At 43.5% G+C, this 17,737-nt stretch overlaps 1 protein-coding gene across 3 annotated transcripts in view; it reads left to right on the top strand.

The window, feature by feature from the left end:
• Positions 1-4,498: 4,498 nt before the first annotated feature.
• Positions 4,499-17,737, top strand: part of ZNF507 (zinc finger protein 507) — a 46,823-nt gene continuing 33,584 nt past the window's right edge. Inside the window, exons 1-5 of one of the 3 annotated variants that reach the window (XM_045442577.1) lie at positions 4,552-4,665; positions 6,090-6,183; positions 7,557-7,679; positions 12,110-14,241; positions 15,598-15,715. In XM_045442577.1, the coding sequence (XP_045298533.1) occupies positions 12,112-14,241; positions 15,598-15,715 (2,248 nt within the window). In that variant the 5' untranslated portion in view covers positions 4,552-4,665; positions 6,090-6,183; positions 7,557-7,679; positions 12,110-12,111. Of the gene's footprint in view, positions 4,666-6,089; positions 6,184-7,390; positions 7,432-7,556; positions 7,680-12,109; positions 14,242-15,597; positions 15,716-17,737 lie in introns of those variants that run through there. The other 2 variants (XM_045442578.1, XM_045442576.1) reach the window with 2 other exon arrangements.

Raw genomic sequence — 17,737 nt, 5'->3', positions numbered from 1 at the left:
CGACTGAAAATTGCTTGAGCGTTCCAATACCCAGTCTGCGCTGAAGCAGAGAGACAGTGTGGCGGAGGCGAGCTCCCTGCTCCGCGGCAGCTCCATCGAGCCCCGCCGGGCTGCCTCACCAGCCTGTGCATACGCGGACCAGACTGGAAGGAGCCTCCAGACGTCCTCAAACGCAGGCCCATCTCCACCTCCACTCCCAGCCGGCTGGGACCTTTCCTGGATCCCAACCATAAATCACAACATGAATTCAGGCAATCTCTGCCAGAAACCAAACTCACAGACCGATTCAGGGGCCTGGAGGTGGGACCTGGGCTAGCTCGACATTCCCACTGGAGTGCTCTGTGGCTTGACTGCACATTCCAGGTAAGCCACTAGATGTCACCACCGTTGATTCTTGTCCTTCTTCCCAGGTCCTGCAAATAAGGCAGTCCCAGGGGCTAAGGGAAGTCTATACAGAATTCCACCACCACCACTGGGACCTCAGGGCTGCCTTAGATGCCAGGGCAGTCTGAAGCTCCTTCAGTGGGCCTCTCCGAAACCAGTTTGCGGCTCAGACCCCAAACAGCCGAGCCGGAAGCGAAGTATGGACAACGTTAGCCAGAGCCACTCCTCACTCTCATGACAGATGCCCCCCCCACCTCCAATCCTTCCTAGCCACCATCGGTCACTGGGTACCCATCTGGCTTATTCAGGTCCTCAGGAAGAAATAAATTAATATGTGTGCCTCGTAGCACCAGAGATTTTAGATGTCAATGTGCTGCGGAAATAATGTAGGTCTGTTGGCTTTTAGCAGAGAATGAATGACAGATAGATAATTTATGATGATTCTTGAGATCTGAACTATAATTATGAAGTATTTCTAGGTGTATATTCAGGATGCAAAGTGTAAGGAACCTAGAGCTAATGTTAATTTATTACTGACAGCTGTATATATAATAATCTATCATGTCTTTTAATCTTACATTCCTTCTGACTTACATCAAGCAATCCTTTCATTCATTAATAAAATCAAGCCTTGCCATTATTCTTAATGATGAAGTCCCATTTTGAATCCAGAGGACTCCTATAATTAAACTCCATACTTCCATATAACAGACATCTGAAGCTCAAAAAAAAAAAAAAAAAAAAAAAAAAAAGATAAATTGAACTTGTTTCACGGGCAGGACGAACACATCAGAAACATGAAGCCCGGGGCGCCTGGGTGGCGCAGTCGGTTAAGCGTCCGACTTCAGCCAGGTCACGATCTCGCGGTCCGTGAGTTCGAGCCCCGCGTCGGGCTCTGGGCTGATGGCTCAGAGCCTGGAGCCTGTTTCCGATTCTGTGTCTCCCTCTCTCTCTGCCCCTCCCCCGTTCATGCTCTGTCTCTCTCTGTCCCAAAAATAAAATAAAAAAAAAAAAAAAAAAAAAAAAGAAACATGAAGCCCACCTGCCCACGGTCCCAGTGGAGCTAAACAGAAAGTCCGGGGAAATGTTTGTGTTTATCTCAGTTCACGCCACCACTCTGATTTTTCCTCCTCTCAGCCCCCCGCCACCCCTCCACAATCTTTCCTTTTTTGAGGCAGTATATTCAAAGAATTTTTTTTAAGGTCATGATAAAAATTACAACTAAAAGAAATACAGGCTAACACGTCTCCTCCAATTTTCTATGCTGTGCCAAAGACTTACACGATTAATCCTGTCAAAAGGAATCTAATCTAATCTTATTACACCAAAGACAAGGTGTCCTTTGTAAGTATCCTGGCTGGGAACAAGTTGGTCTTCTCAAGATTCTTTTTTTTTTTTTCTTAAGTTTATTTATTTATTGTTGACAGAGACAGAGACAATGCGAGCAGGGGAGGAACAGAAAGAGAAGGGGAGAGAGAGAATCCCAAGCAGGCTCCGCACTGTCAGCACAGAGCCCAACGCGGGGCTCAAACTCACAAAACCGTGAGATCCTGACCTGAGCTGAAACCAAGAGTCAGATGCTTAACCGACTGAGCCACGCAGATGCCCCTGTCTCCTCAAGTTTCAACGGGTTCCATGTCTCACTCAGTTTACAACCAGTCATCACCTCGGCAACTCACTACTGCGCTGCCCTTAGCTCTCCCAAAGTTTAAATGGTGCTCCAGTGTAAGTTGTCAAGCAGAACCCCTGGTCACTTCCCAGGCTACTTGTTAGAAGCAAAACCTTTAACCTCATCCACTAATTAACAATCGCAAAGTGGAATAATGAGATATGTAGAGATAAGGTCCAGTTATCCGGGTCATCTCTCATCTGGAGACAGAATCCGATTCCAGTGAGTAGGCGCTGGAGAACTGAGTGAGCAAATTTCCTATCTGCAACACCAAATCTTACTAGGACTGGTTAATTAAATCATGATAAATAACATTCCATGGCAAGTGGAAGGTGCTCAAAAGAGTTGGGTGGGATGACCACAAGTTCAACGGAACCACCTCTGAATGTCTTTGCAGTCCTCTGACTTAAAAACGTCCCCTGTAATTTTCTGGAGAGCTCTCGTACAGGAAAGAAAACTACTGAGGTTTTGCTCCACTGGCTTTTTGAAGTTGCCCACGTTTTCCTATTGGATTCTGCGTCTCATACCTTCTCTGTCTTCAGGAATGAAGGTTCTAATTCTTTCATCAGCATTGCCGTCTGACTGTAACGGTGTCTTTCTATTGGTTCTGCCTCTTCCTGCTACTTCGGTGTAGGGAGGAAGAATGCCAGTCAGCAGTGTGGCTACATCATGCTGCAGTAACAAACAGCTCCAAACCTCAGTGACCTCCTCACCCTACATATCCATTGCGGGGCGGCTGGGGGCTCAGCTTGTCATCGCTACTCTAGAATGTACGCTGATAGGGTGGCCACCATTGTGAACATTTGCCAGTCATCAAGGCAGCAGGAAAATGGTGCCCTGGATGAGAGTGCACTGGCAATTAAATGCTCCAGGATGGGGGTGACACATCCACCACACGCAATTCATTAGACGGCACCAGTCACTGGCCACACCTCTGAGCCAGGAAGTTCTATCGAACCTTGCTCTGCACGAGGGACATTGGGAAACAACTGGCGTATACTGGAAAAGAATACCACAGAAACTTCAGACAAACCAATTTATCTTCTTCCCCTTCTTTAGAAGTTCCTTATTTTCCCTAGATTACAATTCCTCCGCTTTGTGTTTACACTCTTCCCCGATCAAATAATTCCCTGACTTGTGTCCGCTTTCAGATTCATGGACATTACAGTTATTGCTGAAGAAAACGTCCTCTTCAGATGGTTATAAACTAAGATTATATGTATAGCTTAAGGAAAGGAAAGAAATTTGCACATTAATTGCTTGTTCTCGCTTTCCCCTTTTCATGTATTTCTGGTTTTCCTTGTTTTTTTTTGTTGTTTTTTTTTCCTTTCACCCTGCCATGGTAGTCTCCTATTCAATCTCTTTTATTGAAAAAAAAATTGCTCAACACTTTATTTTTTCTTCTCCTTAGCTCTTTGGCCCAATCAGCAAAGGAGTCTATAGAATAGCAGAATGCTAACTTTGCTGGTTTCCCAACCCCCCAATTCAGGTGAATTTGAATCCTGACACACAGTAAGGAGAATTACTGACCTGTCTCAACAGTGACTAAGTTTTGCTAGATATTTCTCCCACTTGATAAGTGAAAGCCCAGCCTGCTACAAAAGCCTCTAAATGTATCTGGAAGTCCCCAAGGGCTATCTCAATGAACAATGAAGGACTATCTCCATTGGGCTTGCTCCCTTCCTACTGCTCCTGGCCCACCTAGTGAGTCCAGACCCAAACTCCCTGCTGTGTAGTTCTTAATGTACTAAACAGTCCAGTGTTCTTGTGAAGCTGGACAAAATGCTTCCCTCCCTTTGTATTTTACTCTGTTCACAGTGGAACTCAAACAAGGCTGCTTATAACCCTGGTGTGTATGCCACCCATAAAAACAACAGCCAAATGACCAACACGATGTGCCCTCAGAAAGACTGAGCTTGTGTCAGGCCACAACCCCTAGGATGCGTTCTTTCCCTGAAAATCTTCTCGCTCTCCAGTAAACAGATGACCCAAGGCTAGCCCTGCCCCTCACCAGTCACACCTGAAGTCCAGTCACAAACCTAGCTAGGACCTCTACATTTTAGCTAAGAACACCACAAAAAACATACCCAACAAGCACAGTAACATATTCCTGAGCATAAGGCTGAAAGAATGCCAGTGCTCTAGGTGAAAAGCCAGTTAGGGAGGGGATGGGGTGAAGAAGCTAGCCCACAGAAAATTTGGGCGACGTGGGGAGAGACACTGACTTCTAGGCCCAGGTGACCATTGAGAGGGCAACGCAGAGGCCTTGGGAGGTCGTCTACCCAGACCCGTACCCGCCCAAGACTGGGATAGCCCGGGCCGCTGGGGTACCTTCGTGCCCGCCCAGCCCGAGAGCCCCGGGATGCCCATGGGCGGGGCCTGAGCATCGCCCCGCCCCGCCGCCCGCCACTCGGGTCACCTGACCTGCCCGCGGCTCACGTGATCCGTTCCCAGCGCCGCCATTTTGGAGCTCCGGATGAGGAGGGGAAAAGCGGGGGAAAAGAGGGAAAAGAGCCGGGAGAGAGGTGGGAGAGGACGAGGGCGAGGGCACGGCCGGGCTCCTAGCCGGCCAAAGGAGGCTCGCGGAAGCAGCAGCCGCCGCCCGACCGCAGGTACAGCGCCCCGGGGCCGCCCCTCCGCCCGCAGGTAGCGCCGCCGCCGGCCATGTGCGTCCTCCCCTCAGGCCTCTACCGGCGCCAGCTTCCTCTTCAGCGGGCCGACACCGCCCGGGGCTCGCCACTTGCCCCAAGTTCCGCGTCCCTTTCCAGTGCTCTGCGCAGCCCACGCAGCCCACGGCGAGGCCTGCGGAGACCCCTGGCTTGCCCTGCCGCGGGGGGTGGGGGGAACCTGCCGCTCTCCGCATACTGTCACCAGCCTGGTCTGCAGGCGGGCCTGCCGAGGCGTTGCTTCCTTCTCTGCAGTTGTGAAACCGCTTAGGCCAGCCGCGGTGAAGCTCACGACGGTGTCCTCACCGCATCTGTTGGTTACGTTTCTCAACCCCCGATCGCCCCAGCCCTTTAACCAATTCTTGATGTAGGAAGATCTAGTACAGAAAATCCTAGCCTTCTGACCCTATTACGAACCTTTTCGATGAACTGGTCTCTCGATCACTGAGATCAGTGGGAAAATCTCCCACTCTTCAGACCTACGGGCATCCGGAGGGAATGGTTTGTGTGGAAGGCTTGGATGATTAATTAGGCGGAGGCCGTCATCCCAACCCGTAGGCGATCTTTTTAGTTACTGTGGTGGGCTGTAATTTACTATCAGTCTGCATCTCTTTTATCAGGCAATTACTGGATTTATCACCTGCGTGAGCTTGTACTTTCTTCAGTACTCCGCTTTGACTCAGTGTTTGGACTGCGTTATTGATTAAAAGAGAGAGCCGGGCCCTTCATTCCTTTACCTTACCAACTCGTTTGAAATTAACTCGAAGGGGGGACCGAAGACGTGCTTTCTGCCCTGGCAACGAACTGTTTACTTAACCGTAATCGATAAGATAGCTGCATTCTAGGTGAAAGGAATAGGCTTTATTTGATCTTTTAGATTCATCCTAGCTAGTATAGGAAACTGCAAAGAAATGTAAGACCAGAGCAGGAAACTGCGTTGGAAGATATATAGGTCAAGCTACTGTGTCCTATCTTTTCATGCCCACTGTGCTTGCAAAATCCTCCTTTAGATGGCATTTTGGGTTAAGATTAAAATGGCGATATGCAATTTATTGTTCCTTATTCATTAGAAAGTGTTATCAGTAAACAGTAGTATTTTGAGTCAATTAAATTCTGAGCTAAAACAAAACACAATTATTGAGAGAAGTTTCCAGAGCAATTTTTTTTTCTAACTTGTACAAAGTGGTAAAGTCTGGTTGCTAGATAAATTATGTAAAATTGCAACACATGATTGGGTTGCATGAACATTCCTCTGAATGTCTTTTTAACATAGAATATTGGGGAATTTTTCACTGCCAAAAGAAATCATTACTTTGTTTCACCAAGAAAGAGAAATGTTTGATACTATGTACTTTCATTCTTGGCCACAGCGGAATTCTGAAGATTGGTCCAAGGGACTGTGTTAATTTCAGGAATTGATTTGAAAGACATTGGCTCTGCCTCTTAACAGCCATGTAACCTTGGGTAAGTCACTGAAACCACACTGAGTGTTTCCTTATTTGTAAAATTGTGTAACACCCACCTGGCCTGTTCCAGAGTTACGAAGATCAAACAGGCTAATACATTTGATATAGCTGGGCTGTAAGGGGCCAGTTCTTTTCAGTATTGATTTTATGTATTTGTCTTCATTGAGATATAAGAAAGAAATTGGTGTATTAAGAAAAGGGATTTAGAATCAGATAGTCCTGGATTCCAGTTCTTAAACCAGTTATTGCTTTACATCTGTGATCCTCAGGTTCCTTACCTGCAAAAAAGAGGCTAGTATTACCAGAAATTCATGAATAATACACAAAGTCTACATAGGCACTGCCCCCTGGATGGTGAGCACTTCAAGGACAAGGATTCCTTCTTACTTGTGTAGTCTCCAGCACTGTGCTTGGCACATTATAGGTGCTCAATAAATGTTAAATCTTAATACTGGTTAATGTTAGTTAGACCTTATGTCTTCGTGGTCTGCCAAATTAGCTGCCAAATTAGAATATTCTCCCAGGCTAGATGCCAGCTAAGAAATTTTAGATTATAAAATTCATGTTCTTGTGATATTTACACTATATTTTTCTTAGTGGCAGTTAATCACATTAAGCTAAGGAGATTTTAATTCAAATGAATCATAGCTGACATTAATAAGATAAATCTATAAATAATGTGTAGGCAATCTCAAGGTGATTTTTTGTAGGCAGTTTACAATTCAGGGACATAACAGTTCATATCTTTGCCTAGTTGGGAAAGAACAAATTTTTAGTCTGAAAGAAAAGGTTTTTTATAACACTGAACTGCCTTTGCACATGCACAGAAAATTACAGCCTTTCTCCAGCCCTACTCAGGCTCACATGAATTGTTCAACTTGATTTTACTTATGATAACCATACTCTATAACTGAAAGGAACTAATTAGATATACAAAGAAACCTAGTAGTAATTATCAGGAAATAAAGACAACTGAAATAATTTGGTTCTTTTCTTGGGAAAGACATTAATTATAAGCTTTTGCCTTTGGAATACAGGTCTCCCCCACTTTTTACAGTTTGCCTTCTGCCACTTTGTGCTTTTTGGGGGGCAGTGGGGGAGAGAGAGCATGAGAGGGGAAGTGGGGAAGAGAGAGAGAGAATCCATGCTGAACATGGAGCCTGACACAGGACCCAATCTCACAACCCTGGGATCATGACCTGAACCAAAATCAAGAGTCAGACGCTCAACCAACTGAGCCACCCAGGTAGCCCCTGCCACTTTGCTTTTATGAAAGACATACATTAGAACCTGATTTCTCTAACTGAAAGAAATCTAAAGATTTCAGTCTTACACCAAAGGCAAAAATAGTTTCCAATGTTTGTTTTGCAGCGAGCCATTAATAGAGGCAGCACGTAACCCAAGCAGCAAGCGTGGCCCCACCAAGCTCCTTTCCTGCCCAGGAACTGTACTCGGAATCTCTGCACCAAGGCGCCAGAGCTTTGAACTGTGTCTGTGAGCATCTGTGCTTTATCTCATTTTGTCGTGTGCGCTCATTAGCAAGATGTGTTCTAAAATATCAGAAAAGCCTACGAGAGGTTATTTTGGGTTTTTTTTTTTTTTCCATATAAATAAATGGTAATTCCTTTTTCACTTTACATCATTTCAGCTTCTGAAAGATTCCATAGGAAGGTTCTACTTTCAGGTGGCCAGAGAAACCTGTCCTGTTGTCTAGGAAAGATTTAAGACTCAGTGGGAAAGACTCTAGAACTTTTCTGGTTTGGGATACAACTTATATTTATTTATTTGTAATAGTTTGATATATTTTGTGTAATGTGGTTATGTCTAAAGATTCCAAATAAGAAGCTTCCTACTTTGGTAATGCCTCTAGGCTTTACTCTTTCTGTAAACCTTCTTGTTCAGCCATGTTGATCTTTTCACTAACTGCTAGATGGAAGGTTTATTCTCACTTTTGGAAACGTGATAATGTTGTGGCTCTTTTCCTTGTCAGTCTTACCCTTGTGTTGATAGAATTCCAAAAGAGAAAACTATGCATTCTAATTAAGATAATTCAAGGAGGACGTATTTACAAAAATACTCATAATAAAGGCGTTGGACTTGTATAGACAAACCACAAGGATAATGCAGTTATCTGGAGGTAGCAGCATCAGAAGGAAGAGAGGTATCAGAACCAGGAGAGTTTTGTAGAGCCCCCTGCCTGAAGAGAATGGTCTTCCATTGAGAAACATGGCCAGTCCAAGCTGACCTAGAGGGAGGGAATTAGGGGAATGAATATCCTGATTTCACTATGCTGCCTCCTTCTGATCTCCTCTCATGGCTCCCCATTGGCATAACGCAATCAGAAACCAGAGGGCATAGGAGCCTACTGATGTAATATACCTCCTGGGGCAGAGAGCAGAGTGGAGGAAAGTAGGCAGTGAGCCCAGAGGGACAAATGGTTGACATCTGGCGCGGCCGTCTTTTAGAATACAGTATACGTCTTACCTCTTCAAAAACCTTTTGCTTACTTTCCTAGACCAAAACTAGCTTTTTGGTTTGTTAGGATTTGGTCATTGACGGTTGCCTTCTGACTGTTTTACTTTGTGTACTGTTGTTACAGTATATAAGAGCTGTTACTTCTTTTTAACTTCTAAACATGTTTGTCCTATCCATTCAACTCCGTTTTAAACCATTAGTACTGTGATTTTAAATTTTTTTCCATACTGTTTTTTTAAAAAATGTTTATCTATTTTTGAGAGAGAGACAGAGCACAAGCAGGGGAAGGGCAGAGAGAGAGGGAGACACAGAATCCAAAGCAGACTCCAGGCTCTGAGCTGTCAGCACAGAGCCCGACTCAGGGCTTGAACTCATGAGCTGTGAGATCACATCCTGAACCAAAGTCAGACAGTTAACCGGCTGAGCCACCCAGGCACCCTGACACATAACCATGTTTTCTGTAACTTTTTAGTATGAAAAGTTGTAAATATTTACACAAGTAGAAAGAATAGTGTAAGGAACTCCTAGATACTTATTACTAAACTTTAATTACAAAATTTGCTCTTCTTGCTTTATTCCTACCCTCTCCACCCACCCTGACCATGTACTTGTATTGATCACGTGAAGGCCATCGATAGTATGCCGATGATCATAATCTGTGTTGTTGTCATTATTGAGCCACTGGGATTGTGTTTGTACCCTTATTTTCATCTCTCTGTCTTTTTTTTTTTCCAAATAAATTTTACTTCACTTGACATAGGATCCCATATGTATGCACATTGGTGGCCTAAGAGAAATTTTTGTGAAAATTTAAAGAGTTGGCCTTAAGGTCACAGGCCTTCCTCCCTGTGTATACTTTATTATGAACTGTTCATCTAACCCTTTCTAAGAGAGACTTTTGTTTTAATGAGATTTAACTCATATATCGATTCTGCCATGTGGACCCAAACTGGTTTTTCAGGTGTTTCTTGATGTATTTTATGTTGTCATATCTGTTTTATAGCTGCCATTTCTGTACTTATCCCCAAATGTATGCAGCCTCTAAAATGAGATACTTACATAAATGTTCAGGGAAAATTGGAGCATCTGCTGCAAATTTCCATTAGCTCTTAATGCCTGAGCAGACACAGCTTTTCAAATCTGAATGTTTTGTCAGTTTCTTTTGTATTAGTTTTTTTCTTGAGATGACTTGAACTCCTCCTCCTCTTCATTCCACACTCTTTTTAAGGTACGCACTGAAATATCCACAGGGAGCAGTTGCACTGCTCTCTTTCCTATTCTGTCATTAGGTAAAAGAGGGACCACGTGAGTCACCTTTGTAACCCTGTGGGTACGCAAAGTCTGTTGAGCAAATCTTCACTCGTTAACCTGCGGACTATCAATCAGCCTATATGGATGTCATATTTCATGGAGGAGGAGACCTTAGATCTACAGTAGACCACCAAATCTTGGGCAAGAAATTGAATGTCAAGGATTTCTGTTATTAACAATGATTTAACTAATTCCCATTTAACAATTGAACTGAAAGAAGTAAAGTCTTAAGTGAATGGTCCTAAAGTGAAATCATTAGTCACGGAAACAGCTACAGCTCCCCTTGGCCGAAAAATTGTGGAATTCTCAGGCAATGAGGTGACTTAAGACGTCACAAAGGATTTTCCTAAAGAAACAAGTTGTTCCCACACTGGTCCCTCTTTAGTGATTTAAGATTGAGTGTAGAGATTTAAAAATACTGTTTTTTCTGCTTGAGAAAGATGGAGAGGAACTACATAGTCTTTTGAGAGGTAATGACCTCAGGTTGTTTAGAGAAGAGAGCGGCTAAAGGGCCGCAGTCACCCAGACTTCTAGGTCTGTGGGAGCTGGGGTAGTGGTCATCGTTGTAATGGCTGTTGGGTGCATTCCCTGCCACGAGCGCAGTTGGACATGGAAAAGAAACGAAAGCTGATCCCATTGGACAGAGTATCAAGAAGGAGGGAAGAAGCAGTACTAAAGCCGAGAGTAAAATGTTTGCATTTTTGCCTGATGTGGCCCTAGATATAGAAAGTTTGTGTGCCAGAAAGAGCAGAAAATAAGAGGAAAAGCTCTAACTGCTGCCAAGAGTAGATACGGGAGGGCTGGCACTGCAGCTGGTCAGAGTGCTGGTAGGTCCAGCAGGAGTTCGGTGTGATCTTGGCAGGGGCTCAAGGGCCCTTCCATGTTGATTCAGCCACCTGGGGGGAGGGAAGCCATGATTCACCTCCTAAAATAAGAATTCAGAGCCTGTGATTGAGGTTTAAGAATAGTATGGTCTTTGGTCTATAGCTGGTGCCACTAAAAATTTTGCTGGCATTTATTGAATGTTGTGAGTAAGACTCCAGAATGCACCTAAAATGTGGAAAAACAAAACTTGTTGCTGGAAAAAAGCCTAAACTGAAAAATGTGATCCAAGTCAACAAATTAATCTCACTTTGAGCCAAAGGAAATGTTTGAAATGAAAGTACTGCCAGGAAATAGAGGATTCAAGATTTAGGGAGAAAGATATTGTGAGTATTTTTTGTTTTGTGACTTCCTTGGCTGTAATGCATTGCTGGAACTTACAGAGAACCCCTTTTAAGGACTCTGAATATTTAGACCTGAAACACAACTAGCATGTCAGGTCTTTTTCCTTCTCTGATGCCCCTTTCCCTTTCAGGAAAATGAAATTACATGTATTCGTGCATGAGTAATAGTTGGCCACTAATATGGCCTCTAGGAAAAAACCACAGCGTTGTTTGTGGTTTATCTTCAGGGAAATCAATCGAAGGAAGTAAAAGAAGGAACTGGATCATTGCTTTTATGTAGTTTCGTTTGCATCATACTTCTCAAAATTCACTCTGCCATTTACAAGAGGTTACCAGACTATCTTTTCATAACTCCAAAGATTTGGAGTGAAAAAAACAAATTTATGATTTTAATAATAAGACTATAATTACTTTTGATATAAGTAGTTGTCTCCCAAGAATTGTGTCAGTCATGTGTTAGTTTTGTTTGTTGGTTTTGTGGTAACTTGAGGTGGTTCCACATACCCTGGGAATGCTTGTGTCCCTTCAGTCAAGGAATAGCAGTCCTGTTTTTTTGTTTTTTGTGTTTTTTTTGGCATTGCACAAAAGAGAGGGCATACTGATTGGGTCCAGCTAGATGTCTGGGGGAAAGAAAGCGAAGAAAAAAGGATATGCATATTGTTAAAGTCATTTCCAAAGAAGGAAATAGATGGAAAGATCATCCTCAGTCTTGATAGGGGATGACATTCTCTAGAGAAGTTCCAAGCAGTTTAAGTCTCTGCTGGGGATACAGGTATGCTGATAATGGAGCTCCCAGGTTAGAAAATAACTGAGATTAGCTTAAACTCTAAGAGTAGCTCAGGTTTCCTATAATTGCATTCTTATAATACCTCTAACCCGATATTTCTTTCTGTTGTATATTATCCTTTCTAGATATGGAAGAAAGCAGCAGTGTTGCCATGTTGGTGCCAGATATTGGGGAACAGGAAGCTATATTGACTGCTGAAACTGTCATCAGTTCATCACTGGAAATCGATGAACAAAGAAAAGTTAAAACAGATCCATTGATCCATGTTATCCAGAAGTTAAGCAAAATAGTAGAACATGAAAAGTCACAAAAATGTCTTTTGATCGGGAAAAAACGCTCACGTTCAAGTGCTGCAACGCACTCTCTTGAAACCCAAGAACTTTGTGAGATTCCAGCTAAAGTAACCCAGTCCCCTGCTGGGATCAGAAGGGCTGAGATGTCTCAGATACATTTTACCCCTGGCTCTCTTGCCCAGAACGATGGGAAGACTATGTCTTACCAGTGTAGCCTTTGCAAGTTTCTGTCATCATCGTTTTCTGTGTTAAAAGATCATATCAAGCAGCATGGTCAGCAAAATGAAGTGATATTAATGTGCTCAGAGTGCCACATTACATCTAAAAGCCAAGAGGAACTTGAAGCTCACGTGGTAAACGACCACGAAAACGATGCCAACAGTCACACTCAATCCAAAGCCCAGCAGTGTGTAAGCCCCTCCAACTCTTTGTGTCAGAGGCCCACAGAAAGAAACCATGAAACCATTTCTGATGTCCAAGTGAGTGTGGACAGTGCGCAAACGCACGCTGCCCAAAACGCACCCATGGCAGAAATGGGTAAGAGGAAATGGTATGCATATGAACAGTATGGCATGTACCGATGCTTGTTTTGTAGTTACACCTGTGGCCAGCAGAGAATGTTGAAAACACATGCTTGGAAACATGCTGGGGAGGTTGACTGCTCCTATCCGATCTTTGAAAATGAAAATGAGCCCCTAGGCCTGCTGGATTCTTCAGTGGCTGCTGAACCTGGTGGGGTGGATGCAGTCGTCATTGCTATTGGAGACAACGAACTGAGTATCCACAATGGGCCTTCTGTACAAGTACAGATTTGCAGCTCAGAACCGTTATCCTCTTCGTCTCCTTTAGGACAGAGTGCAGAAGGTGGAGTTCATCTGACTCAGTCAGTTACCCTTGACCCCAGTGAGGAAGAGATGCTAGAGGTGATATCTGATGTGGAGGAGAACCTGATCGCCGATAGTCTGCTTTCATCCGCACAGAAAATCATTAGTAGTAGTCCCAATAAAAAAGGTCACGTTAACGTGATAGTAGAACGTTTGCCAAGTGCTGAAGAAACTCTTTCACAGAAACATTTCCTCATGAATGCTGAAATCGAAGAGGGAAAAAACCTGAGCCCGACAGAATCCCAGATTGGGGGTGAAGGAAGAGATGAAGTTTATCATGCTGATAAATGTACTGTTGATATTGGGGGGCTGATCATAGGCTGGAGCAATCCAGAGAAGAAAGACAGTGAGTTAATAACCAAAGGACTGGCTACTGATGAGAATGCCCCACCAGGCCGAAGAAGGACAAATTCTGAGTCTCTCCGACTACACTCGTTAGCTGCAGAAGCCCTCGTCACAATGCCCATAAGAGCTGCAGAACTGACAAGGGCCAACCTTGGGCACTACGGGAATATAAACCTTTTAGATCCAGATACCGGACAAAGGCAAGTGGACAGTACGTTGGCGGCTTATTCTAAAATGATGTCGCCACTTAAAAACTCTTCAGATGGATTAACTGGTTTTGACCAAAGCAACTCTACGTTGGTAGCACTCCCAGAGGGTAGGCAGGAGTTGTCAGATGGGCAAGTGAAGACGGGTATCAGCATGTCCTTACTGACTGTGATCGAAAAGTTGAGGGAAAGGACAGACCAAAATGCTTCCGACGATGACATTTTGAAAGAGCTGCAGGACAACGCCCAGTGCCAACCCAACAGTGACGCAGGTTTATCGGGAAGCAACGTGGTGGAATACATCCCTAATGCTGATCGACCCTACCGCTGCCGCCTGTGTCACTACGCAAGTGGTAACAAGGGCTACATCAAGCAGCACTTGCGGGTCCATCGACAGAGACAGCCCTATCAGTGTCCTATCTGTGAGCACATAGCTGACGACAGCAAAGATTTGGAGAACCACATGATCAACCACTGCAAAACAAGAATATACCAGTGCAAGCAGTGTGAAGAGTCGTTTCATTATAAGGTAAGCATCGGTTCGTGAAATCATTCGGAGAACCTTAGGCTTTTTAGAGCAAAGAGGGAACTTGGCAGAGAGTCCAGCCGTCTCATTTTATAGATAAGGAAACTGAGGTGAGGCCTAGGAAAGTTTGGCAGTTTGCCCAGGGGATCCCAACTAATTAGTATTAAAATTGGGACTGAACTCTAGGTCATCAGGATTGGTGTAGGATTGTTTTCCCGTCTGCTTCCTCCTTAACAGTGTCTGTGTTTTATCGCTTTTAGTGTTTTAGCGTGTATATCTTTTTTTAAACGTGTTGATTTTAAATTGCAAGGTAATTTCAAGAGAATGTACAGGGGAAGGACTTAACAGTTGATTTACCCAGATGTAATCCTACATCGATGCAAACAAACTCCATCTTCCATGTCCCCAAAATGCAGGTTGCTCGCTTCAGCCACACAACCAGCCAACAGTAATCTGTGTCCTTGCGAGAGGGAAAGTGTGCTATGTTGGACTTCATGACAGACAGTAAAGTGGAAATAGAGCCACATGTGTTTAATGGGCAGTTTAAGGGACTGTAAGGATTTTGACCGTGATTTTCATCCTATGTACTACCTTAAAACCAACAACCAGCATGAAATGCTATTTTCCTAAAGGAAACAGGATTCATTGAATCATTAGTTTAGAACTTTTCTTCTCCAGTGTTGCCAGTTGACTGTCTGGAGGGCAAAAAAAAAAAAAAGAAAAAAGTGTCCTAAAAGGCTAACTGGGATGTAGACTTCTCTCAGCCTTTGAGTCTGAGATTCACTGCCTCCTTGGATTGCCCTCATGGTGTTCTGAAGTGGCCTCAGGCTGCTAGACAAGCAGCACATCCAAATGGGCTGTAAAAGCAAGTTCCAGAAGTTTCTTTTGTTCCTGCACTCTTGATTTGTGGGGGTGGTGGTGAAGGAAGAAGATATCCATCAACACGTTAGCTGGTGTTGAAAGGCAAGAATTAGCAGGAGTCCAGCAGTTACTGGTTGGATTTATTTTTGTGAAAGCATCGGGTTATTCCAAATGCTCTGCTCTTCCGTCCTCCGGGCCTGCCAGTGGTTCAGTAAGCACGCACGTGCTGTGCAGAAACCCCTCTGAAGATAGCGGGGGCTTGCTTTTGGAGAATGCAGAAAGAACTGCCTTTTTGATGAGATTGTGATTTCTCCAGTGTATTTCTTTCCGTAAACTGTCAAATAAATCAGATAATCTTTTAGCACATTTGGTTTTAAAATATTGGTAATGTGTTCTAGGTACCAGGCCATGAAAGCAATTAACTGCTTCAGCAGTCTCTTAGTAACAGTGCAAGTATATTTATTGAAAGTTACATGGGACTATTTCTCAATTTTTTAGAGTCAACTGAGGAACCATGAGAGAGAGCAACACAGCCTTCCAGATACCTTGTCAGTAGCAGCTTCTAATGAGTCAAGAATTTCCAGTGATACAGCTGATGGAAAAGGTGTTCAAGAAGGTATCTGCATTTTTTTGACTAGCGTATTAGGTTTTTTAAAAAGCCCTTAGTTGTCATGTGGGTTATTTTCAGGACTAAAGCCGCATATGTTCTCTATTTTCATACTGTGGATGTGAATGAATCTTACCTGTGATCCTGAGGTAATTCTGAGCACTAAATGAAATGCTATATTAGTAAGTAGTCAACTGTGTAGGTAGATAACACGTTGAAATTTATGCTGCCCTATAAGAGCCAAGTACATCACGAACCCTTGGGTGACACCCCAGCAAGCCAGGGAAGCTGCAGTGTGGAAAGCAAGCCCTCCCCTCTCTCAGTACCAGTTGACCCACTGAGAATATAGCAGCTTTTGCAGATGGCAGGGCCCCCACCTCAAACTGTAAGTGAGGCTTCCTGCTGTGATCTTATTCTTATCCAAGTATGACTGCCAGATTTCATCTGCATTATTTAAGAAAAAAAAAAAAAAGCCAAAAAAAACAGAAGATCTTTTTGTATACTAGTTAGGTACCAGTCGGCTGAGTTTCTGCTAATAGGAATATTAGAATCAGAAGATTTAATTAGAGTTCCATGAAAAAGCGGATGCCACATCCGGAGAATGAGGGATAAAATGTAATAAGCTGTGCTTCCTTGCATCAGCTCTCTTAAATTGATATACTTTAAATGTCTCAAGTGCGGTACATAGTGTTTATGGGAAATAAAACATATTGGGGTGACTTTCCTTTTTAGATTTCCTAAGAATTAAAGTTAGAAACAACTGCAGAGTAAAATGTTTTACCATAATGGTTCATTAAATTATACCCCAGAAAGCATAACTGATTCAAGAATGTTTCTGAAAGAACTGATTTTGACACCACTGTAGCACCAAAATTCCCTTGTCAGACAGATGTCATCCCTGTAAAACTATCCAAAACAAAAGGAGTTTATGACATAGCATCTGTTTCTGCAAGAGATGGCTGAGCTAAAACCATTTTGTTTCCTTTTTACAAAATAGCCCTAAATGCCTCCTTTTATTTTAATTCATTATGTTTCCATATCCCCTTAAAGGAGACATTAAAACATTTGATGTCATTGGACCATAAATCCCTAATGAAGGAATAAAGTAAATACTACTCAGTGGCACCACCTGCGTGTGGTTAACACTAGCGGCGGAATGTGTCTTTTCTAGCACCGTCTTCAAAAGCGGTAATTTATAAAACTGTCCAAATGGGTTAACAAATTAGAACTCACAATTTTAATAAAAAAGATTAAAATGTCAGCTCAAAATTAAAGTAACCAGTTTGAGCTTTACCGCGACAGCATCTGTCCACCATATTCCATTTTACGGCATCTTTTCTTTGTGCGTCTTGCTGTTTCTTGTGGTTGAGGGTATGGGTTTTAAATTGCTGCCATGTCTGTTTTTCTCTCACTTCACTCCATTTGCTTTTCTCTGTCATAGTGGTCCAACAATTCAGGTGACTGATTACCGCCTGCACACTTACACCGATACTTAATGAATTCAGTATTAGCACTTTTGAAATCTGGTTGTTGAGCCAAAAAACAAGTGTTTAGCTCACAAAGAAGGTCAGAATAATTCCTGTTTTACTCTAGATTTTTTAGCCTTGTAGTAAACTTACTGGACAAGTTGGGGGAAGTGTGCCTCAGTGGTCCCCAGCCACTGCCCATTATGATGGCACAGATAACTTGGGACAGGTTTTTGACTCAGAGACCCAGTGTAACAGTACTTCAGACATTGTTCTGCCAGAAGGCATGGCGCACCCATTCCGAGCTGGATACCAAGCTAGATGCAGGGGGTACGGCGAAGGCCTCACTGCCTGTAAGAAACCCAGCCCCGGAGGAAGACAGAACCGTATGACGGCTGTGTCGGCAGAGAGCACACGTGCTGTGTTAGAGCCAAGGGCAAAGCATTCTCATATGATGTTCCTTCGCAGACATCATTAATGAAATCATTCGTTATTGCAAACATACGATTCATGAACCCCGGGGGATGCAATGTAGACAAAACGCACAGATCCCTGTCCTCAGGGA

This window comes from Leopardus geoffroyi, chromosome E2, assembly GCF_018350155.1.
Source record: "Leopardus geoffroyi isolate Oge1 chromosome E2, O.geoffroyi_Oge1_pat1.0, whole genome shotgun sequence".
In the NCBI taxonomy this organism is placed as follows: Eukaryota; Metazoa; Chordata; class Mammalia; order Carnivora; family Felidae; genus Leopardus; species Leopardus geoffroyi.
This window is presented reverse-complemented; position numbering and strand designations above follow the sequence as displayed.